We start from the raw sequence: 14,947 nt of genomic DNA, 5'->3' as shown, positions 1-14,947 counted from the left end.
TCCTGGGTTCAAGCGATTCTCCTGTCTCAGCCTCCCAAGTAGCTGGGATTACAGGTGCCCACCACTGCACTTGGCTAATTTTTGTATTTTTAGTAGAGATGGGGTTTCACCGTGTTGGCCAGGCTGGTCTCGAACCCCTGACCTCAGGTGATCCTCCTGCCTTGACCTCCCAAAGTGCTGGGATTACAGGCATGAGCCACTGCACCCAGCCTAGGATCCCCTTAATTCTTTCTTTTTCTTTTTTTTTTTTTTTTAGATGGAGTCTTGCTCTGTCACCCAGGCTGGAGTGCAGTGGCGCAATCTCGGCTCACTGCAAGCTCCGCCTCCCGGATTCACGCAGTTCTCCTGCCTCAGCCTCCCGAGTAGCTAGGACTACAGGCGTCTGCCACCATGCCCGGCTAATTTTTTGTATTTTTAGTAGAGACGGGGTTTCACCGTGTTAGCCAGGATGGTCTTGATCTCCTGACCTTGTGATCCGCCCACCTCGGCCTCCCAAAGTGCTGGGATTACAGGCGTGAGCCACCGCGCCCGGCCGGATCCCCTTAATTCTTTCACAACACTATTTATGTTGCCTTCTAGCATCTACTCGATTTATGGTTTCTTTTGATTAGGCCAGAGGTCACAGTCAGCGTCTGCTTCTTCCCTGAGGCCTCTGCTGTCTGTTTCGAAATGCCATTTCCTATGCTTGTCCCCAGATGGGGCGACGGTGTGTGTTCATTCATCCCTCCGTCCATCTGTCCAGTCAATACCTAGAGAGTGCCCAGCACCTGTGGACATTCTGCTCAGCTAGGGGGAGAATGGGGAGGGAGGCAGGCAAGGGGAGATGGCAGTGAAGTACGCCCGAGGAGGAGGGGTGCGTGACAGGTGTGGAGGGTGCTGGGGAGGTAGACCTGGGGCCCCTCAGCCAGCTCAGGGCGGGCAGAGATCTGAAGGCTGAGGCATGGGGGGCCAGGCGAAGGGGTGTGGATGGCAGGGGATGGCCTCAGGGAAAGCCTGCAGGCCACATGTGGACCTGAAAAGAGCTCATCCAGGCCCACAGAAGGAAGAGGAAAGGGGAAGAAGAAGTCAGGAAAAATCACAATAAGAGAACTGGAGTGTGCTCTTCTTCAGGGCACACACAGTGTGGGAAATGCCACATTTTCTATTTTTCCATGTTAGAAGAAATCCAGCCGGAGTGCCCCCTTGTAATGGCCTGTGAGGAGTCTGCAGACAGGATTTTTGAAGGTCTTTTCTCCCCATTTAGACTACATGAGGCCCCCACGAGCTGCCGAGGGCAGGCTGGCCACAGCCCCATTGGAAGGCAGACGCCTCACGGGTGGCTCCTCTCCCTCTGAGCCATACTGAGTCTGAGGGACGTTCCCAAGTTTTCTGAGCGTGCCCAGAGCTTAGGGCTCCCAAACCCATGCCAGTCCAGCCCCTCAGGGGAATCAGGTCCCTCTCCGCTGCACTCAGGCCCTCACCACATCCCTGCTACTTTAGCTGGGGCTGTGACCTCCTTCTCTTGGGCAATGCGCTAATTCCTGGTGAGGCCTAGATCTTCCAGGTCCATAAGCTTAAGGGATGCTGTCGACAAGTTTCTCTCTCACATCCCTGTCTCTCTGTCTGTCTGTCTCTCTGTCTCTCTCTCTCTCTCTCTGTCACACACACACACACACACACACACACACACACACACACACACAAACTTGCTCCTGCCTGGGGCAAGGAGAGCTGAAACCATTCATTAGTCACATGAAGCTGGCCTCATTCTCTGGAGGGTGTGGCAGGGGGTGCGGTGGTGGGGGGACGGGGAGGGTAATGGGGACGAACGGAGTAGGATGGAGGGGCAATGGATTTCCTCCCTATTGAGTCTTTGCCAGAAAAACGTGCAAAATTCAAGAAGGTATCAATGTAGTCTCACGAATTCACCTCCACCAATGTCATGCACCTGCTGCTTTTTGGCAAGATGCTGTGCTCTACGAACTCTACAATCTCCAAACAGTTTCACTTAATCTTACAGCAATTTTATGAAGACAGGTACTACATCATGCCCCATTTCACAGATGAGGAGACTGAGACCCAGAGAGGTTAAGCAACTGGCCTGCGCTCACGCTGAGAGGGTGGGCCCCTACCCCAGGTGTCATTGGCTGGACGCAGGCCTGCTTGACCTTGACCACCCATTACAATCACCTGCAGCTTTGTTCCCATGCCCAGGCCAATGATGTCAGAATCCCTGGGGGTGTGGCCTGAAAATCTGCATTTCTACAGCTCCTCGGGCAATTCCGAGGTGCAGCCCAGGCTGAGCCCCACCGGTCTAGAGTCTCTGCTTACCGGATTGCTGGGTTGGGCAGCTGAAAGCATCAGTGCCTCGGACCTGGAGTGTCGGGAATATGGAAGTGCCTCGGACCTGGAGTACTGGATAGGGAGCAGGACTGGAGGTTGGACCATGAAGGGCTTGGTTTGGGACACACGGAGTGTGAGGCTTCTTTGGGTCACCACAGCGGAAGTATTCTCCTGGAACATATTCAGAGGGCAGTGGAATGAAGCTTGGGGCCCGGGAGTCAGGCATCGGCTCCCAGAGACCAGCTGAAGCCAAGGTGACAGTGAGAGCGTCACCTTCCCTGGGGAGTAAGTGCAGCATCCACGTCTGGACACACGAGTCTTTAGATCGCAGAGTGAGCCACACATTCTCTGCTGCCTGGACAGGCCCTCCCAGGCTGTCAAGGGCATTGGCCCTGGCCAGGTACCCCTGCAGGGCTACAGACCGCTCTGAAGTGTTAGATGGGCTATTTGGGAAAAAATGGCAAAAGAGATGTGAAGGGGAAACAGACGAAAAAGGGCAAAGTGCCAAGAATAAGATGATTGGGAGAGGTGGTGCTGGCTTTTTCCCTTCCCCTCTGCCTACTCTCTGAGAGCTAGTGGCCCTGAGCTGGGGGAGGGGGGAGGGGAAGGAGGTTCAGTCATCAAATGCTCAAAGTGGAGGGGCCTCAGAGACACCCTAGGTTAGAATTTTGCCCACCCACCTGGCCTTGTGCCCCTCCTCCTGATCGCTCGGGCTCGTCTTCCCAGCTGGAGGGGTGTCGCGGGGGTGGAGGAGCCCTCGAGTCCACAGGCACTCAGTCCTCAGGATCTCCAGCCCACAGAATGTCTTCCCTGGCAGGCCAAGGTTTTCAAAGTGCACTTTCAAAAGTGAGCTTGTTAAAAATGCAGTTGCTCTGGGGTGGAGTTCTGAAAACTGCATTCTTAATAAGCTCCCTGATGATTCGCCCGCCACACAAGGCATGATTGAGTGGCCCACAAGGTGCTCTTCTTCTCGCTCCCGGAAATTGACATGATCATAACAGACTCCCAAAGTCTTGAGTACTCAGTAAACTACAAATTCTGTGCCCTCACCCTCCGCCCCACAGAGCTGCAGATACTAGTGAGATCGGGCCTATTCCTTTGGTGCATTGGGGCAGAAAGGAAGTTAAGCCTCCCTGGCCAGGGGTCTGAAGCTGGCCTGTTTTTAGCCTCTGGGGACAGGGCATGGCCATCTCTGCAAGCATGTTTCATTCCATTTTACTGGCTTTTGAAAAATTCTCCAGAGACTTCAGCCCTTGTTTTACAGTTACAGGTAATGGTGCCTCAGTAAATACGTTCAGCCCTTCAACCTGAACTCAAATTTACAGATGGAGAAAATACTATGATTTGCCTTAATTGCAGTTTATCATTCACCATCAGAAAACTAGGAGAATGAGGTGGGAGGATCGCTTGAGCCCGGAGTTAGAGTTGTAGAGAGCTATGACTGCGCCACGGCACTCCAGCCTGTGCGACACAGCGAGACCAGGTCTCCAACAAAAAAAGGAAAATACATTTGCCATTTGTTTTCTGTAGAAATTCAGTTAGGAACTGGGTTTGGTTATAAGTACAAGACCCCCTAAATACTGGCTTATTGATTTAGGAGTTTTAACTCACATGGTAAAAAAAAATTAGGGGTGGGGAGTTATAATACTTAAGGTTATTAAGGCTGAGGTCTCCGCAGGTTTTTTTTTGGTTTTTTTTTTTGTTTTTTTTTTTGAGACAGGGTCTATCACCCAGGCTGGAATGCAGTGGTGTGATCATGGCTCACTGCAGCCACAGACTCCTAGGCTCAAGCAATCCTCCTCCCTCAGCCTCCCCGGTAGCTGGGACTACAGATGTGAGCCACGAGATGGGGTCTCCCTATGTTGCCCCAGGCTGGTCTTGAACTCCTGGGCTCAAGTGATCCTCCCAAAGCAATGGGATTACAGGCATGAGCCACTGCACTCGGCCTCTGCAGTTCTCTTGGCCCTACCCACATGGCGCAAGATGGTTACTGTCACACCAACTATCAGATGTGACCTAGGCAACAGGAAGAAAAAAGGGGCAAGCAAAACCTGACCAGAAATCCCAGCAGGCAGTCTTTATATCTCACTGGTCAGAAGTCATGTCACGTGGGCACTTCTAACTGCAAAGGAGGCTGGGAAAGGCCCTTTATTCAGCTGGCTACATTGCTGCTCCCAATAAAAGGAGAGCTCTTTAGTCAAAAAGAAGGGGAGACTGGGTGTGATGGTTCACACCTGTAATCCCCAGTGCCTTGGGAGGCCGAGGCAGGTGGATCCCTTGAGCCCAGGAGTTCGAGACCAGCCTGGGGAACATGGCAAAATCTTGTCTCTACAAAAAATACAAAAATTAGCTGGGTGTGGTGGTGTGCACCTGTGGTCCCAGCTACTCAGGAGGCTGAGGTGGGAGGATCGCTTGAGCCCAGGAGGCAGAGGTTGCAGTGGGCTGATACAGCAACACTGCACTACAGCCTAGGGCAGGGCGAGACCCTGTCTCAAAAGAAAAAAAAAAAAAAGAAGAAGAAGAAGGGGAGAATGAATGAATACTGGGTTGAAAATTGGCAGCCTCCGACCAGGTTAACTCAACAAACACTCTGCCTGCTACTGCAGGCACCACCTCGGCTCACTGAAACCTCCGCCTCCCCGGTTCAAGCGATTCTCCTGCCTCAGCCTCCCGAGTAGCTGGGATTACAGGCATGAGCCACCGCGCCCAGCCTCGATACTGTTTTTACTGTGAGGGGACATACAGACGAGAGGAAGGGGGAGACAATTAACACAGAAGAACCACCTTTGGCTACTACCACTGGGAAAAAGCAGTTCCTTTTAGCTGTTTCTCACTTAACAGTCCCCCAAGCACATTTCACCCATTTTTTTTTCATTAGACTGGTGAGAAAACTGCAATTTACAAGTAGGAAGTCATTCTCTATATCTCAATATGTAATTGCCCTTCTTGCCTCTCACTGCGGTTTTGTCCCTATAATTGGCATGATCTGCTGCCCAAGGACAACGAGAGACCTGACGTCATCAGGCAGGATGGCTAAATCTGTGTTAATGGGGGAAATAAAGATGTATGGCATTTAAATATGGTATTTCACTGTGCACCTCTTGGTTTTTAGATCTCTAAGCTGGTGGAGGAGGTGAAGTATTTCTCAAAATTCCACACACCCCTTGTGAAGTTGCCATAGAGCCACTTCCCTCTGCTTTTACAAAGGCTATGAGTCTCTATGGCAATTCCTTTACTTCATCCTTCTTTCCTTTCTCGCATGAGTAGTGAACCGTTGAAGACCCAGCTGTACTCATTGTGAACCACAGAGACAGGTAAAGCCTTCTCCATCTCCGAAGCGCAAAGCAGATGGGTTTGTTTTGTTATTTCAGTCACCTGGTGCTTGTTGAGTATTGAGATATGTGTGAATGTGAATTCTTTTTCCTTTCCCAGAATGCCCATATCACAAGCCCCTGGGTTTCGAGTCAGGGGAGGTCACACCGGACCAGATCACCTGCTCTAACCCGGAGCAGTATGTGGGCTGGTATTCCTCGTGGACTGCAAACAAGGCCCGGCTCAACAGTCAAGGCTTTGGGTAAGCAGGGCCCGGGGATTTTTTTTCATGTGCTTTTAAAAAAAAATAGGCCTCTCTACGAGCGTGGCCAACACAGTGAAACCCTGTCTCTACTAAAAATAGAAAAATTAACTGGCGTGGTGGCACGTGTCTGTAATCCCAGCTACTCAGGAGGCTGAGGCAGGAGAATTGCTTGAACCTGGGAAGCAGAGGTTACAGTGAGCCGAGATCACACCACTGCACTACAGCCTGGGTGACAGAGTGAGACCCTGTCTCAAAAAAGAAAAAAAATATAGACCTCTCTAATAAACAAATGACACAGAATGTACTTATGAGTGCTGGGGGAGAGATGAAGGAAGAAAGACCTCATCCATGCAGCCAGGGAAGGCTAAGGAAAACGTATTTGACCTGTGACTTGAAGTTGGCCAGGTGAGGGAGGGGAAGAGGCGTGGGGTACAGCAGGTGCAAAAGCCCTGAGTTGGGATGATACCTCCAGGGTGTGGATGGGGGACATGAGCAGGGCAGCAAGGCTGAAGCACAAGTGAGACAAGGTGGAGAGGCAAGCAGAGGTCAGATGGTGCAGGACCTTAGAAGCCACGTTAATGACTGTGGTCCGTACTATAGGGATAATGGGAGGACCCTGAGTGCGTATTAGTTAGCATACAGGTTTGTGCTGTTGTAACAAAGAGCACCAAAGTACAGTGACTTAATGTAGAAGTGTGTTTCTTGCTCACTTAAAAGTTTCATTCATCAGCCAGGCACAGTGGCTTACGCCTGTAATCCTAGCACTTTGGGAGGCCGAGGTGGGCAGATTACCTGAGGTCAGGAGTTCAAGACCAGCTTAGCCAACATGGTGAAACCTCATCTCTACTAAAAATACAAAAATTAGCCGGGCATGGTGGCAGGTGGCTATAATCCCAGCTACTTGGGAGGCTGAGGCAGGAGAATCGCTTGAACCTGGGAGGCGGAGGTTGCAGTGAGCCGAGATTGTGCGCCACTGCACACCAGCCTGGGCGACAGAGCAAGACTCTGTCTCAGAAAGAAAAAAAAGTTTCATTCAGTAGTCTAGGGTCGTTATGGCAGCTTGATGGCATGAGGGGCCCAGACTCTACCTTGTTGTTCTGTCGTCCTTAACATGAAACGTCTATCTTGGGGTCCAGAATGGTGTCTCCATCTTCTGCCATCACATCCACATTCTAGTTAGTGGGGAGAAACAAAAGAGCAGCAGAGTGCACATGATTTGCCTTTAAGAACACAAACATATTCTACTGGCCACTTCTGCCCACATCCCACTGACCAGAGTTTGGTTAGGGGGCCCCACCTAGTTGCAAGGGAGACTAGGAAATGCCATCTTAGCCAGATGGCCATTTGCCCAGATGAAACTCAGGGGTTCTATTACCAAATGAGGATGGGAAGGGAGTATCGGGTGATAATTAGCAGACTCTGCCGGATAAAGATTTTAAGTCGAAGAGTATTGCAAGCACATTTGTGTTTTAAGAAAAGTTCTCTGGTTCCTGTGGGGCCAGAGCAATCCAGGGAGAGTAGCTGAGGTGTGGCAAGAAAGGGGGGGACCGACAGAAATAGAGGAATTTGAGGCACTTGGAGATGGAGCCAATAGATGGATTGGGCGCTGGAGGTGGAGAGGAGGGGCCCAGGATGGTTCTCAGGTGGCCGGCATGGACGCATGCGAGGATGGGGTTAACTCAGAGACGTGGGGTCTGAAAGCAGGGTGGGGTGGGGGCATTTAGGGGCTCACATTGGGACGTGTTTCATCTGAGATGCTGAGAGGCATACAGAAGTCCTCTAGCTGGCAACTGAACTCTCTGGATTTGGGATTTAGAAAAGGTCTGGGATAGAAGCGAAAAGTCAGGAGCCACCCAAGGGGTAAGTCTGGAAAAAGAAGAGAAGGTGGCCCAGGGCTTAAGTCCTACAAAGCTAATTAAAATACACACTAAAAGGAAAAACGGAGGCAGCGGGGGGAACTACTATAGGTTTCCACAATTTATGAGGAATGTAGCTAAAAAAACAACTTAGTTGCTTCAACAGTTATCTGGCTTGACACTTGTCCAAAGCCCTTCTAGATCCACATGGGTCAGTGCTCTGCACGAGGCAGGAATGTCACCATCCGAGGGAAACACAAATAGGTGTGAAGAGAGTGAAATGCGCAGAAAGGTTCACCCCGGGAGTCTCAAGCAGAGGGCAGGGGCTGGTGGTCTAACAGCCATGCACCTGCATGTTTTTTTTTTGTTTTTTGTTTTTTGTTTTTTTTTGAGATGGAGTCTCGCTCTGTTGCCCAGGCTGGAGTGCAGTGGCGCAATCTCGGCTCACTGCAAGCTCCGCCTCCCGGGTTCACGCCATTCTCCTGCCTCAGCCTCTCTGAGTAGCTGGGACTACAGGCGCCCGCCACCACGCCCGGCTAATTTTTTGTATTTTTAGTAGAGACGGGGTTTCATCGTGGTCTCGGTCTCCTGACCTCGTGATCCACCCGCCTCGGCCTCCCAAAGTGCTGGGATTACAAGCGTGAGCCACCGCCCCCGGCCCACACCTGCATGCTTTGCAGGCAGACATGTTCAACCACTCCCAAAGGCAATTTCAGCCACACTCTGAGGCATTTCTTTGACAAATTAGTCGAATCTGGAAATTTTTTCTTGGGAGGTGGAGATGCAGGGAGAGGGAGAATGAGATGCAAGTTAAGCATAACAGAAGCTGGACATTCCTAGGAGACAAGGCTCAGACTGCAGCCCAGACTGCCCGAGCTTGGCAGGGGGCTCTTTGGATGCTGGCATCCCCTCGAGAGCCAGCACCTGCTGGCTTTTTGCAGACATGCACAGGGGAAGTCTCCCGGTGACTCAGTATGTTCTCGGCAGGTGCGCCTGGCTCTCCAAGTTCCAGGACAGTAGCCAGTGGTTACAGATAGATCTGAAGGAGATCAAAGTGATTTCAGGGATCCTCACCCAGGGGCGCTGTGACATCGATGAGTGGATGACCAAGTACAGCGTGCAGTACAGGACCGATGAGCGCCTGAACTGGATTTACTATAAGGACCAGACTGGAAACAACCGGGTAAGTTGGGCTTATCCCAAACCAACTTCGGCTCACACTCTCTGGGACTTCCCCTCCGGTCCCTGCGCTCCTGTCACTGCCCTCTGTCAGAGCACCAACTCCACAGCACGGTGGATCATGTGTACTTTCCCCACAATGTGCTGTGCTCTCTTTCCTGGGCTTGCTTTGGTGCCCAGCACAGTTTGTTGGCAAATGAGTGCTACTCTTAAGTGCATCCACATCAGTATGCAGTTGCCTGAATTCTTAAGACTGACCGTTTGGACTATTTCAACTCACTGGATCATTGAATGCGCTTTGCTTCATGGGTATGGTCTGATGTTATTGATGTGGGTAGAGAATCATCCATTTATATAGATGTGGCCTCTCCTATTGTTTGAGACTGACAGAGGGGAGACTTTTGAGAATCTAGCAAGTTACCCATTAGCTAAATGGTTAAAAGGACTTCACCAGCACGAACACAGAGGAACTTAAACCTTTGGGCAACTCTACAACCTATTAATCTTTGTGGATTGAGACCGAAGTCTTCTTCACCGTAGACTAAACACAGTAGACTTCTGACTATATATACATATATATTTGCTATGAATAAAAATGAATTAAAAACTCACTAGCTCTTTGGAAATGTTAAACATCCCTTTGCCTAAGAGTAAGGAGTTCCCCAGGCTAATTTCAACATTTAATCAGGTTAAGTAGACATGTACAGCTGAGATTCAGAAGGCTTTGTAAGTCTCTGATAACAATTTGTACAGCAAGACGTTCATGGGTTGTGTCAAGGAGTTTGAACACAATAGGAAAAACCATCTTGATACCTGGACATTTAATTTCATTTTTATTCTTATTAGCTGGCTTCTCCAAAAGACGTGAGAAGTTTTTCAAGCCCTGTGCCTCTGAAGGCCTTGAAGGTTCTTTGCAAAGAGGCACTTCACCCCTGCACTTGTGCAATCTGGTGGAGCCTGTTCCACCCTCCCCTCTCTTCACCTGGCTCCTGACTTGAATAGGCTCAAAAACAAACTGCAATAGACAGGGCAGTGTGGGGCGGTGCCACTGCGGAGAAAGGCAAGAACATGGCAGACCAGGCCCTTCCCGTTTTGTGGATGGATGGGACCAAATGCAACAGCCAGATATTTTCAGGAGATAATCCCAGAAGGAAATGAAACGTCCTAGTGGCATCAGGCAGAGCACCATGACTTTGGTAAGAGGGCAAAGAGTGATTTCTTTGGAAATAGCGTCAAACACCCACAGCATGTTTTTATGTTACATCCTTAAAAACACTAAGCAAACCCCCTTTCTCTTTACTCTGGCACCACCCTCCCCTTTCCAGAATCTTCCTTCGAGTTTTTATGTCTTTTTGTTTTGTTTTGAGATGGAGTCTCGCTCTGTTGCCCAGGCTGGAGTGCAATGGTGTGATCTCAGCTCAGTGCAACCTCCGCCTCCCGGGTTCAAGTAATTCTCCTGCCTCAGCCTCCAGAGTAGCTGGGATTACAGGCACCAGCCACTGCGCCTGGCTAATTTTTTTTGTATTTTTAGTAGAGACGGGGTTTCACTGTGTGTTGGCCAGGCTGGTCTCAAACTCCTGACCTGAAACGATCCGTCCGCCTCCGCCTCCCAAAGTGCTGGGATTACAGGCATGAGCCACTGCGCCTGGCCAAGTTTTTATGTCTTTTTGAAAAAACATTTTCCAAGTTGAAAAGGTACTCATCACTTGTATCAAAGTAGGAACACACATTTAGGTTCTGGCTTACAACTCCTGAGCCAAGCACGGGTTTTCACTTGAGCCCTACTTTGGATACCTTTGGAACATGTAAGTGTGATGTGGGCCTTTTCAAAATGTCAAAATGCAAAGGATAAAAACTCAAAAGCGATGAGTCAAGTGGCATTTTCTAGCAGCACCCTCCAATAGAACTTTCTGTGATGATGGAAATGTTTACATCTGCACTGTCCAATATGGCGGCCACTTGAAATGTGGCCCATGTGACTGAGGAACTGAATTTTTATCTAATTTTAATTAATTGAAGTGTAAACAGACATATTGGCTAGTGGCCACCCTAATGGATGGTGCAGTTCCAGATGTCCCAAGCATGTAGGTGTGATGACAATCACTCAAAGTCAGATTTTGGGGGGCACCCGCAAACTCTCTGTGCTTTAACCACTTCCTAATCATTTCCATTGTTAAAAGTTGGGGCTAGCTCCAGAAAGGAACCCTTCTTCCTTTTCCCTCCCCGATGTGATGGTGACAGGATTTCCTCTCTCTAGGTCTTCTATGGCAACTCGGATCGCACCTCCACGGTTCAGAACCTGCTGCGGCCCCCCATCATCTCCCGCTTCATCCGCCTCATCCCGCTGGGCTGGCACGTCCGCATTGCCATCCGGATGGAGCTGCTGGAGTGCGTCAGCAAGTGTGCCTGATGCCTGCCTCAGCTTGGCGCCTGCCAGGGGGTCACCGGCACAGAGCGGGCCGTAGGGGACCCCCTCACACACCACCGAGATGGACAGGGCTATATTTTGCAAAGCAATTTTAACTGCAGTGCTGGGTAGATAATTTTTTTTTTTTTTTAACATATAGCTTTCTGATGTCAATGAAATAAAAATGAACTCATTCCCCACTCAGGGCCAGAGAAAGTCAGAACAAAGAAAATGTCCCCGAAACGACTTTTCTTACAAAAGCCTAAGTAGCAGGGGTAATTTTCTGCTCATTTTCTGTCTCAGTGATACTGTGAAAGGTGCAGTCTCAGGGGAACACAAAGCAGCCCTGATAATTTGAAAATTCCTTTGCTTTACCACATTCAAGACAGAAATATACAGTTTCCTAAAGCCTGGCTTTGAATGTAGAAGGGAGCAGTTCCTCCTGGTTAAGTTTCCACTAAATCATCGCCAAAGAGGACTTCAGAGCCCCGGGGGGGCAGCTGAGGGTCTCAAGGGTGACTGAGTGGCAGGGATGAGTGTGGTGGGTGAGAATCCTGGTGCCCTGAGAGGCTATACGTGACAAATGACCAAAAGCCCAAGGTAGGGGAGTTTCCTCTGCTCGCAGTTCTCACCTTCGAGGCGGATCTGGGCTTCCACCCTCATGAACACAGGGAATGGGGAGGGACCAGGGTGCCCAATACACACAGCTCCATTATGCAATCCATTCCAGCAAATTCCCCGTGTCTGTGGTCACCATTTAGGTGATCATACAGGACAGGCTGCACATCTAAGTATATGTAGGGACCCCAAATGACCACAACACAGTACAATTGCCCTTTACCTAGGGCTACCATTTCCTAGCAAACCAAACAGAGTTCGAGAACAGCTGGCCCAGGAGCTACCACTGGCTACTCAGAGGAGGCTCATTAGCTGGCTACATGCTTCGCAGGAAGTGGGAAGGCCTCACATCTTAAAAAGGACCACGTAGCTTTTTCCCTGAAAGCTTCTCGCCCTCCACCCCCTGCCTTGCAATACGCAGACTGCGCCTGCTCCTGAAAAGCTCTCTGGGAAGGAGTGGGCCTGGCTTTCCGTTCCTGGAGGCGGCGCCTTAGATTGGGAGGCCTCTTTGGCCACTTAGAGCCCAGCCTGAGTTTCCAGGCCCCTTCCTGGGAGAGGCTGTTAACACGGGGGAGGGGCAGGAGAGGTATATGGAGAGGAAGTGGTGGAATCAGAGGACGAGGCTGCTCTAAAGACTGTCCTGGCCACAGACACAGGGTGGCCTTTGCTAGCAGCTCATTTCCGAGTTACTTTTCATTTTCAAACGCCAAGGCAAGTGACTAGACTCGCGCTAACACAGTCCTGGAGAACACATCCACCTTTTCTGTGAACAGGCAGCCTTCTAAAAGCTCCAAGCATCCTTCTTGATGCTTTGGGGGCTCAATTATTTTATATCCAACCCAGCGTCTTTCTAGTCCCTATGCTGTATGCTTGAACTTCGGAAAATGCTTTTCCCTGCCCAATCTTCTCTCAAATATAAACATATCACACAGGGTGTTGGGGGTGGGTGGGGGGGGGACCTATCCCTGGCCTTAGGACACAGGACAAATCTATTTTGGATAGAAATGCCTGAACAGAGACCCTTATTTGGAAAGGTGAATTAACTTTGGTCACGACATGGACTGTCAGACAAAATGGCAGTATCCTAAGAGTTAAGGGCACATCAAACACAGGAGTCGAGAGAGTGCAGTTCAGGGAAAAAGGAGAGGAGGAAACAGTGAGGCAGGGAGAAAGTCTTTCCAAATAAGTGTTCATGTTGGAAACTTTTATCACGGCTTTATTGAGATTCAGTTCACATACAATTTGTATCCATTTAAAGTGTACAATTTGATTACTTTTGGTATATTCAGAGTTGTGCAACCATTATCACTAGATCAATTTTAGAAAATTTATCACCCCAAAGAAAAATCCTGCACCCATCAGCCATCACTCCCCAACCCATCGGCCACCCCAAGCCCTCTGCAACCGCAAACCGACCGTCTCTATAGATTGGCCCATTCTGGACGTTTTACATAAATGAAATCATATAGTATGTGGTATTTCATGACTGGCTTCTTTCACTTGACATAGTGTTTTAAAGTTCATCCACGTTTAACATGTGTATCACTACGTCACTCCTTTTTATTGCTGAACATCATTGTTCAGTATCATGTCAAGAGCACATTGTTACTTATCCATTCATCCATTGATGGATATTTGGGTTTCCACTCTTTAGCTATTATGAATAATGCTGCTATGAACATTTGTGTATAAGTTTTTGTGTGGATGTGTGTTTTCATTTATCTTGGGTATATACTTAGGAGTAAAACTGCTGGGACACACAGTCACTCTTGTTTAATCTTTGGAGGAACTATTATCCCAAGTGGCTGCATCATTTTACATTTCCACCAGCAATGTAGGAGGCTTCCACTTTCTCCACATCCTCAGCAACACTTGTTACTGTCCGTCTTTGACTATACCCATAATGTGTGAAGTTGCATCTCAACTGTGGTTTTGATTTGCATTTCCCTAGTGACTAATGATGTTGAGCTTCTTTTCATGTGTTTACCGGCCATTTGCACATCTTTGGATAAAGGTCTTTCAGATCCTCTGCCCATTTTAAATCAGCTTACAACTTACTGAGTTTAAGAATTCTTTGTATATTCTAATTCCCCTATTGGATATGATTTGCAAATATTTTCTCCCATTCTGTGGATCTTTTTAACCCTCTTGATAGAGTGCTCTGAAGCACAAAATTTTAAACATTTGATGAAGTCCAATTAATTTTTCTCTTTGCCTGTGCTTTTGGTGTCATATCTGAGAAACCACTGCCAAATCCAAGGTCATGAAGATTTACCCCTGTTTTCTTCTATGAGTTTTATAGTTCTACCTCTTACAGTTAGATCTTTGATCCATTTTGAGTTAATTTTTGTATATGGTGTAAAATAGGAGTCCAACTTCATTCTTTTGCATGTGGATATCCAGTTGTCCCACCACTATTTGCTGAAAAGACTATTCTTTCCCCCATTGAATGATCTTGGCACCCTTGTCAAAAAACAATTGACCATAAATGTGAGAGAGTTTATTTCTGGACTCCAAATTCTATTACCTCACTTTCTTCATTATTGTAGCTTTGTAGTAAGTTTTGAAATTGGGGCATGTGAGTCCTCCAACTTTGCTCTTCAGGATTGTTTTGGCTATTCTGGGTTCCTTGAATTTCCATATGAATTATAACTAACTTGTCCATCATTGCAAAGAAGCCAGCTGGGATTTCACATTGGAAACTGCTCAATACTTCAGAATTTAATAAACAGTAAGATATACGATTCATAAGACATTTATCTGCAGGTAATTTGCTTACAACAGCATATTATTTACTTCATTCAATTCATGACAGAATGTATAAAAACTAAAACTTTTATTGAGGGAAATCTGAAGCCTAATAGAATCTTGCTGTCAAACACACAAACTATGCTTGCAAGTATCATTTCTTTTGTGGGGGAAACTTTCAATTAAAAATTATACATAATGTAGGAAAAACTCACTCTTACCTTATTTTAACATATTTAC

At 48.4% G+C, this 14,947-nt stretch overlaps 1 protein-coding gene across 1 annotated transcript in view; it reads left to right on the top strand.

Annotated features, from left to right (window-relative positions):
* RS1 (retinoschisin 1) overlaps positions 1-13,430 on the top strand; it is a 32,835-nt gene extending 19,405 nt beyond the window's left edge. Inside the window, exons 4-6 of the mRNA XM_003261113.2 lie at positions 5,755-5,896; positions 8,743-8,938; positions 11,192-13,430. Of these exons, the coding sequence (XP_003261161.1) occupies positions 5,755-5,896; positions 8,743-8,938; positions 11,192-11,344 (491 nt within the window). The 3' untranslated portion in view covers positions 11,345-13,430. The remainder of the gene's footprint in view (positions 1-5,754; positions 5,897-8,742; positions 8,939-11,191) is intronic.
* Positions 13,431-14,947: the final 1,517 nt, after the last annotated feature.

Source organism: Nomascus leucogenys, chromosome X, assembly GCF_006542625.1.
Source record: "Nomascus leucogenys isolate Asia chromosome X, Asia_NLE_v1, whole genome shotgun sequence".
NCBI classification, from domain to species: Eukaryota; Metazoa; Chordata; class Mammalia; order Primates; family Hylobatidae; genus Nomascus; species Nomascus leucogenys.
This window is presented reverse-complemented; position numbering and strand designations above follow the sequence as displayed.